A 17,252-nucleotide genomic window follows, 5' to 3' on the forward strand; every position below is an offset into this window, starting at 1 on the left:
TAGCTTACTATTATTAGCCTTAGCAAAATTAGAGTCCACAAACTTTTTATCCTGACATAAAATTGGAATTATTTTATGTCCATGCCATGTTTTCCTTCTTAAATGATAACTATCATAGATGATGGGTATAATTATTACAGCTACCACTACAACCTTGAAATTTAATATTGGGACTTAGTGTATCTTTGATTATTTAGAAATGTATGTCCTAACCTTGAACCACCATCTGAACAGTGATTTGTGTTAGTGATATAATCAATGGTAAATAAGGGCTGTGCTAAGGAGGCATGGTATAGTGCAGTTTCTCTTCTGAAGTCATCATGGGTGCAAAATAAATGAGAAACAGAACAAATATGGAGTGGGGGTTACATCGTAAGCTGACGAATTCAGATGTTTCACTTACGGCCACTTGGCATGGTACTTTCTAGGCCTGTCATAAAGGAGAATATATGTTATAAGTGTGTATTTACTTCATGAAAAAGAAAGATAGATGTAGAGATAGGCAGTCAGGCATACTCTCATACACACACACTCATACAAACACACATATACACACACAGTGTGTGTGTGTGTGTGAGAGAGAGAGAGAGAGAGAGAGAGAGAGAGAGAGAGAGACTGTCTTCAAAGTCATGTCTAAGTAACCTGCTTCCTCCACCTAGGTTAAAGTTATTAATAGACATTTCGCCACAAATTCATGGATAAACTAACCCGCTGATAAAGTTACCACCCTCATTTTACAACCACTACTCAATAGTAAAGGGATTAGAACAAAGCTGTAACATAGGAGCTTTTACCACTATTTCCCATTCTGACCACAAAGTATGGTGACTGGCAATATTCTAGGTGGATATGTTCCTACATCCTTAAGTAAGAACCTCTAGCTGCTCTAAGTGAGCATGCAGTCTTACCAAGGAAAATTTCCTGTTGCTTTATAAAGTTAGGACTGGAAGGTTTTTACTGTGCCTTAGTTAAAATCTACAGAATGGGTCAAATTCTTGTCCTCATTTACTTAAGAGAAAACTGAGATAGAGTGTGCTTAACTGAACCCATCATCACCTACCAGTAAGCAAAAGAGGTTTATCCGTTAGTCATCTCCAGAAACTGGTGTCTTAGCACTCGACTAGACTGTTTGTACTGGTGTTAGCAATCTCCAAGCCGGGACACATTTTCTTGCAAACAGAAACACAGCTGTGTACATTCAAAATGTGAACTGGGTAATAACATAAAGAACCTGTTTAATAGGGCCAAACCTCAGAGACCTATTTTCTCTCCTGATTGAGTACTCTGTCATTTTAATGGGACAATCACAGTTTCACAAATCATTTAGTTAAGACAATTTCTGCGATAATTACCCTGTCAGATAAATTTAAAAATATTGAAATTAAGGTTGAAGTTTGAAAATTATTCACAGCCTTTCCTTTTTTCTTCTTTCATGAAACCACCAATAATGTCCAGAAGTACATGAATACTCTGATACTGTAAGCCTGAGATGAAATGAAGTGTAATCAATTTTTCACAGTGGTTTAAAAGGTCCATGGAGAGAAGCTTGTTTAAGCTGGATTCAGAGCCAAGAACTTATTATTATAATGTAAGGTGACTTTAGTATGTTTTACAAAATAAATTGTTTTAGAAATTAGAAAAACTAATATATTATTCAATGAAATTTTTAATGCTCATAGCATTAATTCACATGAATATATGTATTTATGATTAAAATATTGAGCTTTTAAACAGAGAGCCAAAGGACAAGAAGTAATGTTAAGATGCTGGTGGGTGTCCTTAAGTTGTAGGGAGCACAGTGTGCTAAATACTTTCAAGGAGAGACTAGGGCTATGTTGTCTGATATACAATTAGATTCTTGTGTTTATTCTACTTAAATAATTGGGAAGAAGTGAAGAAAGGAGTAAAACAGAGGGGAAAGGAGGAGAGAAGGGGGAAGGGGAGGAGGGAAGGGGTGTGGAGGAGGGGAGAAGAAGAGAGGAGAGGGGGAGGGGAGGAAAGGAAGGCAGGGAAGAAGGGTAGGGAATAAGCAGAGGGAAGGAGGGGAGGGAAAGAGGGGAGGGGAAGGAAGGAGGAAAGGAAGGGGAGGAGAGGAGGGAAAGAAGGGAGGGAGGGGAAGAAAGAAAGGAAATGGAGGGGAGGGAAGGGGAAGAGGGGAGGGGAGAATAAAATGACAGAAGAAAGGAAGGAGAAGAGGCATGGAAATAAAGGGAAGGGAGAAGGTTGTTCTGTGTCCACGGTTCAGATCTGGCTCATGTAAGGAGGCAGGCTACTTCAAGATGATGTGAATGACAAGATAAACATGTTCCAGAAAACTAACAGGAGGGGAATTTTAGGGCCCTGTTCAGGGAAGTCATTCAATGAGTTAATTTCAGATATGAGTCTTGATGGTTTAGTGATTAGACAGATAGGCAAATAAATGTAAAAAGGGCAACATTCAAAATCAAGGGAAATGCTAAACTAATGAGAGAAGGAAGATATGGTTCTGAGATTACAAAAAGTTTCATTTTTAACAGAGGACTAAGAAGCCATCAGGGTTTATGGGGATGACCATGGGAAGCTCTATAATGCAAATCATTTCTATTCTATTCTATTCAATGATCATGAAAAACAGATCACAGAACATGAGGTTGGTGGAGATGGTATTAGTACCACAGTGCTTGGTTTTTATTATGAGGCTGTTATCTATGAGTTTGTTCAATTAGAAGGGAACGTATACCATTCTCATAACATAAATGATCAGTAAAGTTTGGATAGAAGAAGTATGAAATTATCATAGAAAATTGTCAAATAAAAAGCATTTACCAATTAATAAAGGTTAAAATTGGCCCCAAAATTTGACAATTGTCTACAATCAAACTATAGTGCTATGTGACAGGAGCCTTTGCTTAAAAACTATTCTTGTTACTAGACATTTTCAGATTTTAAAGTAACATTTAAGCTCACTTCTTTTCATTGCTGTAAGACTATATCACACACTGGCTTATAATCAATGAAGAACTACTGCTCACAGTTATGGAGGGCAAGACAAATTAAATACAGAGGCACTGACAAATTCAGTGTCCGTAGTTCATAGATATCTGTTGTTCTGTGTGGTCACTCTGTGCAAGGACACAGACTCTTATCTCTGAGGTCTTTTTATAATCTAACATTTATAATCTATAATCCAATTTCATTGACAGGTTCAATTCAAGTGACCCAAGCATGGCCCAAGCTACCTTCTAATATTTCTATCTTGCAGACTAGGATTTTAAAAAGGAAATTTGAAAAGAGATTTTAAAGGTCAAAAAAGTTTCAAATAAATAATGAGTACACTTGGGATTGGTGGTACTTTTCCTACGGAAATTTTAGTACCAGACATTGTTCATTTGGACTTCATGATCTAATCAATAAATATTTGTTGACTAATATCCTTAAAACAGCTTCAGTGAATACAAAATGTTGAAAAGCGAAATTCTACCAAATCATCTCCTAAAATAATTCTCAAATGCTGCTTCCATGTATGTATTGAATTTTGTTTTCTTAAAACCTTTTGCCATAGAACTTTTAAGGGTTATTAACAAATAATGTTTTGACTAAAAAAAATATTTATGCAGTTTCTATTATAACTAGATATGGTATTAGAAGTTTAAAACAAAACAGGAAGTACCATCTGAGTTTCCTGATCTAGTGTCAAGAATTGCTTGAGAGTCCTTCGGACCGTCTTTTCCACCCACGGACCTCTTATGATAGCTAAATAGGTGTTCTTTGAATTAGAAGCAAGTAGCCAAGGAATAAATGTATCTGCAACTGGCGTTTGTATCTTCTGTCTGTAACTTAAAACCCAGTGAGTGGACTTGCAAAGACAGATATAAATATTGGTGAGTACAAGTGTCATTTGTTATACTTCCCTAAAAAGAAATTTTGCAACCATCTTCCAACTGCTGGGACTTTTTGATCTGCTTCTCCATGCTTCCGGAAAAAGCAAGCCATAATGATTCATAAAATCTTGAGTGGAACTGAAGAAGCCTTTGTCTGGGTTTTAGAAACTTTCATGAGGCTTCACTCATTTCAAAACATAAAAATGATACGTTTATGTTTCCTTATAAACGTGCTTTATGTACTCCAGTTTTTGGTCTTTGTGTTTTTCCTTTTTCTGGCATTTCTTAGTCAGTCCAAACTAGAAGTAGGACTCTTCCTTGAGTTTTCTGATATTTATATTGCAGTGAATTTAATTTCAATTATAATCCTGGAAAATAAAAATTGCTCATTGTGTTCTATAAAAAAATACATTAGTGATGTTTCATGTAACGGTGACTCATGACTGTACTTGACACAAGTAACTTTCATTTTCAGAACATATGTCAGATTCATCTTTCATTCTACATTTTACCAAGAAATGATTGCCAGATATAGAAATGTAGTGCAAATGATGATGGTTTGACTTTCCGTATCTAGCTAAGTATGATCTAACATTTAGTTTTTTTAAGTGTCACCCAACATGGCCATAGACTATACTGCTCATTTTATATCTTCAAGAGAGTTAGATCGCTGATATTTTACAAAATGTAACAAATGTACAAAATGTTAGGCAAAATGTAGTTTTTGAGGTGTGTTGCATCTAATTAAATGATCTCGTTTGTTTGTTTGTCTGCTTGCTTGCTTATTTTTGTCAGGTGGGAGACTGGGTCCACTACATCTATTATACCAAAAACATAATAATAGGACATCATGCATAAGAAGCCCATATCTAAACAAATTATGTATGGCCAGTACAACCTGTAGAAATGTAGGATGGCTGAGGTCATGTTGATTTAGCTATTAACTTGGGAGACATTGCAAGACCTAACTCAAGTTGAATGTGAGCGATGGTCTTTCAGTCTTAGATATTTTGCTTAACAGAATAAGGTTGTTGATAGCATCATTTGCTATAAATTCTGGATATTTAATGAAGTGCAAAGTGATAAAAGTATGTAAACTTAATGGGAAAATGCAAAATGTCACTGTGTATTAATTCCTAATAATAATAGATAAGCAAAGGTCTTTTAAAGGAGAAAAGTAAGATTAAAATAGGGAACTAACCAAATTCTCTACTAAGCATTCATTATTAGTACTAAGGATTCTGTGTTGTGGCATATATGTATGTAGCAATGAGACTTTCCTTTTGGATTAGAAATGAGCATAATGAAACAACTTTTAAGGTTGTGGCTTTTCTTGTTCTTATTATTTTTCATTTTTTCCCCCATAGAACAGAAAAAAAATCCAAAGCGCATTCCAATAACTTAAACCACACTGATTTTGATTTACTTGGACTAACTTTAAGTGATATAGTTTTGAAACCATCCTGGAAAATATTGTGTACAAATAGCCCTCATTCCTTTGGTGTTTTCACATTTTTATGAAAATCAGATCCTATAATTGAGTTTAAGTTTGACAGAGTCTTTGTCTTGAAAACAGTTCTTGTGAACTTGAAGACATTTTTGCATTCGTTTCTGAGATTAACATACTTGAGACAGAAAGGTCAAGGGAAGTTAAGTTTCAGTGGCTTGTCGTCTTCAGCTCTTATGTGTCGGAAAGCAGACATGCGGCGTTGTCTTAGAATGAAGTGGTCTGTCCTAAACTTGGTCAGGTGACTGTGTGAGTGTGCTCAGGACAGATTTATATTAAATGGCATGCTCTTGGAAAATATGCTGACAACACATTTTAATAAAATAATATTTAAAATACTCTCCCTGAAACACTCCATTAATAAGTAACTAACGCCTTCAAAACTGAATGAAAACCCATTTCCTTTTGAATCATATAAGGTTAGTAAGGTGTTTAAAAGGGAACACACTGGCCTAGGGCCCAAAGACATCACTTTATACAGGATCTCTATGTTTTGCTTCTGGACAACATTAATTGAAGGTAAAGCTTACATGCCGTTTTAAAAATATGAGACTGTCATGGAAATAAGGACCAGCTGGCACCAATTCATAAAAAGGAAGAAAAAGAATTTCCATTATATTCGAGAACACCAAAGTCTCATTTGTCATCACTGGGCACTAGGATAACAAAACCCCCTGTAATTGTGTTTTACAGTCATGGAAAACATGTGTCACTGATTTTGAGACTTTCCATAATTTAATGTTTGCATTCATACTAGGAGCATAAATTAAAAAAAAAAAAACCCATGATGTGAAAACCTAAAACAGTTCTCAAACTTGTGTGAATTTTGTGACACTCGCTTACAATGTCAAATCTTGTATGTGCTTTATTAATTATGGGAGGTACAGCATTGTGCTTCAGTCCTCCTTGGGGATTACTGCTACTATTAAACAAAACCAAACCTTTTCTCTTTCATATGGTAATTTTTCATTTCACAAGGCATAGTAGTCATGTAATTCCCAAATTTTCAATAAAATAGCATGATAAGAATTAGGAGGGTTTTTCTGCTATTTCTCAGAATGCTAAAAGTTCTAGTGAAGTGAAATGTAACATCGGAAGCTTTGCAACATATGAATGAAGACTTATAGCATAGAAACTTTACACTTAATTATACCTCTGCTCAAGTGTGTGTGTGTGTGTGTGTGTGTGTGTGTGTTCTACTGACCTTTTGCAGTTCTGAGTTGAAGCCAGGGCTCATCGAGAAAACAAAGAAATAAACAAACAAAAAACTACAAAAACAATATCTTCCCCCAAATCTCTTACCTACAACTATACAAAAACAATGGAGCCCCTGTTCAGTATATCTTTTATAAGATATATTAAGATAAAAAAATATACTATACTACTTTTTGTTTTTATTGGTATAACAAAAGTGAAGGATAATTTTTTAAAAAATATATGATTAAGAGAATTACTTATTTATTTCAAGGCAGAGTTTCTCTGTGTATCCCTGGCCATCCCGGAACTCACTCCACAGACCAGGCTGGCCTCAGAGAAAGATTTGCCTGCCTCTGACTTCCAAATGCTGGGACCAAAGGCAGGAGCTTCTAGTGTGTTTTGTTTTTAGAATCTACAGTAGCCTGGGCTTTGTTATTTATTTGAAGAAAGGTTTTACATTTCTTAATATTTTTTCACTGTTCTCAAACAGGAAATCAGGGGAACCAGTTGTTGCTTAAACATGAGCATACCACGTTTAAGCACTATTATTACAATTATGGACAATGATGTTTAAGTACAGATACCCCAATCAAATCCGGTGGTTTGTAAATCGGATTTCATTACAAGTACTTTGGTTTTGAAACAAAAATATGTTTAATTAGTTATGTGATAAAATTTAGCACAAAATGTCTCATCTCCTGTTACTCTTTGTTTGTCCCCTCTTGGGGTTTTCATTGAACAACATGATGTGGGAGGAGGCAAGGGCATGTTAGGCATCATGGGCATGATGTGTCTATCTACTTTTGACCCTTTGGTACATGAAAGCAGAGGTGTGTTCCTATGACTGAGTCAGACACAGAGATGTCAACAAAAACATGGAGAGCAAAAGTACAAAGAGGTCAGCAGTGTGCTTCATAAAACAGGTTATTCTGTGCATTTTTCCCCCACCAGCCAGTCTAGCTGAGGTGTCAGGCAGATGCCTGCAGCATCTTTGAGGGTTTCATGGTGGAGCTTGTGATTCACTGGGACCCAGGACAAATCCTAGGAGGAGCCACAGCAAGCCCAGAGCCCCGCTGCTCGTTGTCTGGCTGCCTCCCTGTCAGTTATGAGTTCACTGGGCTTCAGGCTCCAGAAATCCCAGTCTGGCAACCAAGGGATGAAATGTGTTCAGAGCGAGTGTTTTGTTTGGCCTCAAGTATAAAAAGGGGGGGGGGGAATGCTGCTACTGACATTTAAACAAATTAGGAGATTTCATATAAAATTCCTTTGTCCAATTTTTCTTTTTCTTGAAAACTGAAAATCTGGGAATGCAAGTTAGCACTCTCCCTTGGCAACTTTAGAGTCTGGGGTAGAGCGGTGTGGTAAAATATTTCCTTTACCCACAAAGAGGTACTCTCCAGTCCAGTCTCACCCTGCTGCTGCCTTGATCACAGCACGGTTCTTTCTTCTTTGCTCCCTCAGTGTCCTGTCAGACAACCTCACCCTCACAGAGGCTAGAGAGAAGAGGTGACAGAAGGGTGACAAAGTTGACTCCCTATGTTAAAACAATGCTGAAGAGCTGCTGTGTGCACATTTTTAATTTAGTGGGATTCTGACAGACCTGGTGAAACCCAAGTCCTTTCAACTTTATCTGAACAGTATTCCCTGATTGAGAAAAAAAAAACAATCAAGTTCCATATAAGGACAAGAAACCACACTAAACGCAGTCCCTAAACTTCTCTAGAGAACACTGTCTAAAGCTGTGGAACTTGTTACCCTCAGGAAAGCCCCTCAAAGAGACTTGGTGGTTGTTTCCAAAACAAAAAGACAAGGAAAAGAACAAAGCAGAAAAATAATAAATAAATGAAAGACTTGCTCATTAATCTGGGGCCACCAAAATGAGCAAGGAAGATTGCACAAGGTGGATACTAATTCTTTTGAAACACGACTCCTGAAGCAGAAGGCAATTCCTTTCTTTTAGGACCTGCCCAGCAGGGATTTTCCTTCTGGTTAAGATCGTAGGTGGTAGGTGCATCTCCCCACATCCTCTCGTTATCTGGTTTCCTCCTCCCTCTTCACTCTTTCAAAATTGTCCTTCAGGAAATCTGCTCTGATTAATGCTACTATAAGCAAACAACGGTTTTAAAATATGAATTTAATTTGAGTTATTTATCAGGATCTTCATTTCACATGCATAGGGGTATACTGAATAGAATCAAAGTTATAGTTCTTAAAAGGAAGTATTTACATACTGAAAGGTATTATTAGCAGATCAATATGCAACACTCAAAGTCTGATGTTCAGAATCCTTTTGAAATAAACAAGAGTATCATTAATCTTCCTAAAAATATAGTATAATTTTTTTTTAGCAGAAAAATCTACCTGTAACAGATTGGTTAATGAAAAATCAAGTTGAAAAGAATCCAGCTTAGTACATCTTAGTGACTTTTTTTTTTAATAGGTGACCTGGTTTCAGTTTCATTATTTAAGTTCAGAGCTCATTGATATGTTAAGGATCCGTAGCTTATGTTGCTTCCTGGATGAATGTAGATCCATATAAACCATACCAAAGCCGTCATGGATAACTGGTGGTAAAACTTTATTATTCAAGTTTAGATGTAACAGACATCATTGCTGCCTGAAGATTGTTTGCATAAGAAATACACCAAGAACATGTTGTGAGTCGAAATGAACATGCACTATGAAAACAAAATGAAATAAAATGAAAAAAAAAAATTCCATGTGTTGTAAAAACAGAACTATTATACCCCACAGTCTGGTGTTCAAATCAGGACTACAAATTGAATGCTTTTTCTTATCAACATGAAATCATTCCATATGAAAGACATTTTCTGCTGGTGAATATTGCTGTTAGTTTTACATTGGCATTTTGAGGTGTTTTTTCCACCCATCCCCTCCCCCAGATCAATCATGTTGTCAAATATTACACCCTAAAGAATTCAGCATTTGTTATTGTGACACGTGCCTTTTTGGTAGCCATTAAAAAACTATGGTCTTATCAGCCTGGTTATAGTCTTGCCTCTTCATAGCCAACACTATAGGCTGCTTAGTAAAGATATTTACAGCTCATCTTTAATAAAAATGATGCCAAACTTTCTCGGCCCGTGGGAACCAGAGTTTTAAATAACCCCCTTGGCCACATAATAATACTTGACACTCTTATGGTGCCCTCCAACCAAGGATCTCAAAGTGCGTTACAAACAAGTACTACATTACCATTATTATTTTTAATAATATTATTATTATTATTAATATACTTTCCATTTTACAGCTGAGGAACCTGAGGCGCAGAAAGAAAGAGTTCTATTTTGCAGTTGTTGTATTGAAGAAATCATGGGATAAAACTGGGATCCAGGTTTGGGACTTGTGGGTCTGAGAAAGGTTAAGCATTGTTTTTTATGGTTGTTATTCTGGCTTTGCTCGGGTGCAGGACAGCATAAGCTCACCATGCTAACATTTCTTTCGAGAGAATATGTGAGCATACTTTATCCATTGAACTATGTGGATTATTGTGGATTTTTACCTCTTCTTCAACCCTGCCTTGGTACATCTCTGCCCTGGCATCTTCGAGAGGGCCCAATGAATCTAAATAAGTGAGAAACGCTTGAGAAACGGCTGCACTATGATCAGAAACACATGAGAACACTCTGAACTAGCAAGCAACAACCACACGTAAGCACCCTGCAAAGAAGCTAATATATCTTAGCACTGGCCAAATCAATGAGAGCTCTGCTCTCCATGGGTCTATTTCTAACCACTGTTAACTGTTAGGTAATACTCAGTAGCCTGGTACACTTAACAGTACGTTTCTTTGGTTAGTACATTTAGTTTCATATTCAAGGTGTACAGTTTCTCAGCCCCACTTATCTAGCAAAGTCAGAAAGCCTTTACCTACCAGCTAAACAAAGATGTCACATAGTATTTTTTTTTTTTTTTGGTGCGGCCCTCAACCCAAAGAGTGTAATTGATCTCAACTATGAGTAAGAGGCTGGACTATGGCCTAGAGACAGCATGACCACCAGACTACCAGCATAGTCTCTCCACAATTCCACCTCCAGAGGGCAGATATTCCCACTTACAAAAGATGTTAATGTTTGTTAACTAGGTAGGCAGACAGTACAAAAGTCTCAAGACAGGTCACTTTGTGATGTTTTACAGCCACAAGGCAAGAGGGTAATATTTATTTTGATAGCAATATGGATCATCTTCAGTTTACTAAGAAAAAAAATTTCCCCAGGCAATTAAAATATATGTATGTACATTTAATGTTTTGGGAGCTGTTTTTGCATTAGATCATAATAGATTATGTGCACATGTGCAATCATAAACAGGATGTGCTACCACAGGCTTCCACAAAAAGCTCTTGAAGATAATCACTGTTTTCTCCTCCTTATTAACTTAGAAAAGAATCCCCATGCTTGTTTCCTAAACTCTACCTTTACTAAAAGAGAACAGTTTAGAACAGAACATCACTATCTTAAAAGTGGATTTAACAAAACAAAACAAAACAAACGAACAAACAAAAAACCATCTCAATATGTCATGTAGAGAGAACGGGCCAACTCTTTGTCATCTGAACAACAGAGAGAATATATTAACTCTGTGAGCTCCTTCCCGTTCTCATGTACTTAGAGTCCTGTAGTGTCTCCCAGTCCACAATGCTCTGAGGTGGGCTGGCGCCTTATGGGTTTATATCCCAAACAACAGTACTTTCCTGGGGGTGAGAGAAGGTGAGAGAGATGTAGGAAAAGGAAGGATGTGCATGAGCTGACTCTGGCCCAGTGTTGACGCCAAAGCTCAGTATAGAAGTGACAAATAACTTCAGAAGAATGGCGGGGTTGAAATGGCACAGTACTTTAGTTGGTATCTCCAGAAGACTTTTCCAAGAGAGAAAAGTTTCAAAATCATCTTGAAAGTCCTTCGAAAAAGCTTAAGTACCTAAATACCTCACTTAAAATCCTTCACAATTTAAGACAAAAGTCTTCAAATGCCTTTAAAAATATAACTCATTTTTGAAATACATTTTGAAACATGGAATCAAAACTTTAGGTCATCAAAAAAAATGAGTATTTTAGTGTTATTATAAATGTCCATCATTTTTTAAGGCCCAACTTTTCTCAACCAAAATATGCATAACATAAACAAACAGGAAAATAAAAGTAATTACTAATAAAGGAATACGGAATAAGATCTAATATGCCAATGCTATCCAAAAGATAATCTACTGAAAGTAGACTGACCATAAATATTCCAAGCACAGTGATATGTATTTTCAATGCTAATCATTGCTACTATGTCTGACTGAGAAAAAAAAATGGAATGAAAAAACGAAAGGCATACATGCCAACAATGAAAACTCTACTTGTGTCTAACACACTGAAGACATTGCATAAGGATATCAAAGATGTAATGTGCAATATTGCCCAAGTTGATCAAATTTCTGGTATGTTGTTGAATTGGGCAGTCCACACATAATGAGCCTTGAGGATCAGTACAGTGCACTTTGATATTCGTGTTACTAAGGAAGTTAAATATTGTTGTTTGGGAAATCTCCTTTTTAGATCTTTGACTCCTCTCAGATTGCCCTCTATATTCTGAGATGCAGCCACCAAAATCCTAAGAAAGATAAATTATATCAAGTCATTTGAATGTCAAAGCTCCTCATTCATTCCACCTCTTTATTTCAGTTCTTGTGAACATTTGAGCTATGCCACAGACAGGTGAGATTAAAACAGGGTCCTTTAACAATGAAACCAAAGCAGAGGACTTAGTCCTGATTTTCTTTCTCTCGATCTTCTTTTTTTTTTTCTTTTCTTTTTCCATTTTTTTTTAAACATGAAAATAAACAAAAAAAAATGCAAGAATGAAGATGAGGACAACATAGCATCAGGAAGGTAATTTTAACTTCATTCGCTGGAACAGTCACAGACTGGTTAACTCTACCTGCCATCCACACTCTAAGCAATGAGACTCCCGCATCTGAGAAAGAAGCCAAACCCAACCCAACAAAACAATACAAAAGCAACTGCGAATTAATGTAAAACTGGAGTGCAAATGCCACTACAGAATGCAATAAGAACATCCGTGCTGCGGATTCCAGCAACACTTATCAAAATAATTTCTGAAATGTTTCATCTGAAACATAGACAAAGCAATAAAAAGAGAATATATGTTCATCATCTTAAGCATAACAATGGGAGTTAAGAGCTTAAAATTTAAAAAAAAAGTACTTGGAATGAATAGTTCTACCCTTGTATCCTAAGTAGGCATAAAAATATTCTCATTTCCTTCTTGTTTTCCACACCATTACACTGAGAACTTCCTTTGTTTCATGTTACCGTTTACAACTTTAATGCACACATACACACACGCACACATACACACTAGAGATACCTACTGCAATAGAAATAGTTGCTTCATTACCTTGTTTGCTACATTTGCAAATGTAAACAGCTAGGCAGAGCCAGAACTGACTCTAATGCATGATGGAATATCTTTGTTGCATACGTACACTGTAGAAAATAATTATTCAATATGTCAGGCACCATTATTTGAAATGTAATACATTAATATTTACTAGAAAAATAAGTTTTTTTTCCTATTTGTTCTCCCAACTTCTTTAATGAAATAAGTTAATCTGACAGTGCATCCAGTAGCTTGTAATATCTTCTACATCTCCGTGGCAAAAAATAAACTACTGGTTGGGACAATATAATGCAAATTATTAAAGTCAGTCCTTGTACATACATCCTTGTAGCAAGCATTGAGGCTCGACTAACAGCACCTTAAACCAATTATTTAATGTTCAATTATTTAGCCCTATTTCCCTGAGCAGTTATGCCGAGGAGCTCTCCCTTCATGGATAGTTTTTACAAAGCCTTAAGTATTAAAAGGACTATGAAGACATACTTCTAAGAAGTCTACTTAATGCTACTTAACTAAATCTGTATAAATCTAATGAAGGGATTGATTGGTACATATACCAACTGTCAGTCTGTGGTAACGTAACCTTGCATGCTGCCTGACCACAAAGTTTGGAAATTATATTCAACCAAAAGAAAATAAATAAATACAGCAGGTTACCTTGTAGAGAAATACCATGTGTTCTCAGCAAATTAAAGCCATGGCCTGACATTTGTATTTATCTAGTCTTTTGAAGTGAAGGGATTGCTTTAGTTACAATGTGCCAGTGAGATTAGTGACCAACAGGAGGTTTAAAAAATTCCAAACCGGTTCATCATCAACAAGAAAGGAATATCTGGCTAAAATAAAGTTACTACATAAGCACTGAGGACATTGTTTTAAGAGTGAATATATTTGAACAAAATGAATCTAAACTGCGAACAAAATGACTACCAAGTACTGGAACATCTAAAGGACAAAAATATCAAAGAGGGTGTGTATGTGTATGTACAGGCAGGGCTGGCCCAAAAAACATTGTGCCACCAACTGTCACGATTCTTACTGCTCGCTCAACAAGCCTAACCACAGTTCACATTTTGAGGTCTAAATCTGAAACATGGTCAATGAGAGGAGACTAATTTGAGAGGTGCCATTTTTTTTCTTCCATTGCCCTGGAGATTTATTTTCTTCTCATTTGGCTATAATTTTATGATATTTTTAGATGTAGACAACCTATTGCAGGTTTCTGAATGGATGGGCCAATAGCCAGCCTAATACTGCTGTCATATGATAGTATGTAAACTCTTTCGAATTCTAGAGAGCGTTTATATCTTTACAAACAAAATAGCTATAATTTGGTGGACCTCTGCATAGAGCTTCCGCAGTATACATTAGGTAAGATAGTTTTCACTCTAGATTTCCTTTTCTTTTTTTTTTCTTTTTTTTAAATTATCTATCAATTCCATTCTTTCTCACTGACCATATGTTTCATTTTAAAATCTTGGTAACCTACTCATCAAAAGAAAGAAATTAAAAAAAAAAAAAAGAAGGAATTTTATGTTGGATAAGGCAGGCTCTATGAATTATTTTTTTAATAGGTCTTCATAAGACATTACAAGCTATTGAATTCCCATCAAGAAAACCTATTTCTATTTAATTGTGCTAAGTGCTAAGGTTTTACTCTTTAGGTTTTCCATTTTTTTCTGCTTGTGCATTGTTCCTATGCAGGCCCCTCTGGATATGTGTTGTGAAGTCATATTTGTCCGTGCAAAGATGCTGGCATATGCTGCACTGGAAAGGTCCACTGTCACCATGGCAACTCATATGCAAAGCATACATCACTTCATCCAGAAAAACAATGCCACAGTGCACACATTTCGTTGAAAGTTCATCTTGAGTGCTTCTGTCAACTTTCTCCGTCTTAACTACATTCAAGGGACCTTCATTTTTTACAGTTGGTGGTGCCTTGGTTTTCTCCTTGGAGGCACCATTTGCAGTTGGCCCAGGTCTGGAATGCTTGATCGCCAAATCTAGAGGAATGTCATTGTCTGATGCAACAGCTGAGAAATGAGGAGGCAGATTGAAGGTGGGATAAGGCACATAGTTTTGGCAAGGATTTGGTAAGCCAGGCACATGACTCAAGTAGTGCGGATTCCCAGGAACGGAGAGCTTATATTTACTCCAGAACCGTAGCCAATCAGCTTCACTCTGGAAGTCATTATGTACAAAAGGAACTCCAAAAAGCGGGTATTGGTACTTTTCGATGGGGCTGCCTGGTGGAGAATAATTGGGATGTTTTGCAGGTCTCATGTACTTTTCAATGGGGCTGCCTCTTTCAGAACTTCCTTTCCCATCAGATACGGATGAACTATTTCCTGGATCTCCAGTACTTTCCTGAGGACTTTTTATCTGAATGTGCAAAGGCTGCATCCTTTTGTGGATATCCAGAGTTTGGCTGACCAGGACTGGCTGCTGAGCAGAATGGCTTTTAGTCAATGAACCCTGGGCTTCGTATTTACTCAGGCTCGGAAGTGGAATTTCTCTCGGATGACTTTCACTTAAGTGATCTTCTGACCTCCTCTCTAAGGGGCTTCCATTGACCTGCTCCTCCCCACTTCCCCTCTGCTGTTTGTTGAGCTGCTCAGCCTGAAGTGCCTCTGGGTTAAGGCGCTTTCTTGTCCGTCTTCTAATAATCTGCTCGCCATTGTTTTGTTTAATGATGTTTAAAGGCCTGGGAGTCTGTTGGGAACACACACAATACATAAAAGAGAAACATTAAAAAATAAATTAAATGCATCAAAAATTCCTCACAACCATAAACAACACTGAAATTCATAGTGAGAATAGCCTTTATGCTACTAATCTCTTCTTTCTGCCCTAGGCAAAATTGAAGAAAGTAACCAAGGCGTAGTGTTTTAAGCTAAATAAATAATATCCATCTTTGAAGGGCTGTGGTGGAGGAGCAGAAAACTTTAATTTCCTTGAAAGCAGTGTTTTCAGCCTAAGAAGATTTGGCGACTGTCACTACTAATGAAAAGTACTGAGGAAACCATTTGAAGAAATGATTTTTCTACAATACAACAGCTCTTGAGTTATGAAAAGATACCTCCGCTAAGGAATTTGGTGGGTAAGTACTGGCAGTAGAGAAAAAACAAAACAAAGAAAAATTATGCATTGCTACATCCTAGCTACTAAAACATGTTTCTCCCCTGGATCATTTCATGTAGCAAAGATCTAACATGATGGTGTCTACAACTGTCTTCTTGTTTAAGAAAAGGAAACAAAACAAAAAGCCCCTTGCCCTCGGCCCTCCCCCATGAAAGATAAAGGTCTACACAGACACATCGGGATATATGTACAACCTTAAGAGGAAATTAAGAAACTAAGGTAGGAAGAGCCAGGCTTTAACCAAGCTGGTCCTTCCATCCTCCATCAACAACCACGAGAAAATCAGTTTCTGCTGCTATAAGCCATTCAGTCAGCCTAAGTGTTTTTTCATGATGGTTTAAGCTGACTAACACAAACCTATTTTTAAAGAACTGCAAAGGTAAATATATGTTATTTGTACCAGGGCATACATAATCAAACGCAACCTATTGTCAGGACTGTGAGAAAAAAAAAATCATCGCATGAATTTTTTGGCCTTAATTTTACTCTTCTGTTTTGATAATCTCTGCATATTCACTACTTGTTCACAGGTAAAGTATTAGTTAAGTATTGCAAACCTAAATTCCTTTGCATGTTTGGTTCAGATAACTGAACTGTGATTCCAGTGGACTTGAAATGAATGTCGGCTATCCATTCAGCTCCAGTATTGCATTCAGCTTAGACATTTCATGATTGGTACCTATGTACATGTTCAGTGTATGACAACAATGAGGATGTAAGATTATAAAAACCCTGCTTGCAGAAAAATTCTAATTTTGATTTCTAAAATGAAATAAGTAGGTATAATAAATTAATGTAAATTTATGGACTAAATTTCAGTAGAATGTTCAGATGGTCTGATTTTTTTTTCCAAAATATTATTGATAATTACTGCATATATAAACATATAATTTGCGAATAACTCATAAAATAGCTGAGACTTCAGTACAAAAGAAAACATTTTAGATATTAAAACAACATAAATAAGAACTTTGGGAGAATATTTCTATTGCCACTAGGTAGGCTGATAGAAATAAAAATTACATACTTGTTACTGGTTATACAAATACTGGTTTCAGAATGAAAAACCTAGTTGGATTGGACATGCCATATACATTTGTATTATAAAGTAAAAAGTA

At 36.5% G+C, this 17,252-nt stretch overlaps 1 protein-coding gene across 13 annotated transcripts in view; it reads right to left on the bottom strand.

Annotated features, from left to right (window-relative positions):
- Positions 1-8,684: 8,684 nt before the first annotated feature.
- Positions 8,685-17,252, bottom strand: part of Trps1 (transcriptional repressor GATA binding 1) — a 238,163-nt gene continuing 229,595 nt past the window's right edge. For 11 of the 13 annotated variants that reach the window (XM_029469685.1, XM_029469683.1, XM_029469682.1 and 8 more), the window contains one exon: positions 8,685-15,705. In XM_029469685.1, coding sequence (XP_029325545.1) covers positions 14,644-15,705 — 1,062 coding nt within the window. In that variant the 3' untranslated portion in view covers positions 8,685-14,643. The remainder of the gene's footprint in view (positions 15,706-17,252) is intronic. The other 2 variants (XM_021183246.2, XM_021183249.2) reach the window with 2 other exon arrangements.

The sequence above is a fragment of the Mus caroli genome, chromosome 15 (assembly GCF_900094665.2).
Source record: "Mus caroli chromosome 15, CAROLI_EIJ_v1.1, whole genome shotgun sequence".
Taxonomy (NCBI): domain Eukaryota; kingdom Metazoa; phylum Chordata; class Mammalia; order Rodentia; family Muridae; genus Mus; species Mus caroli.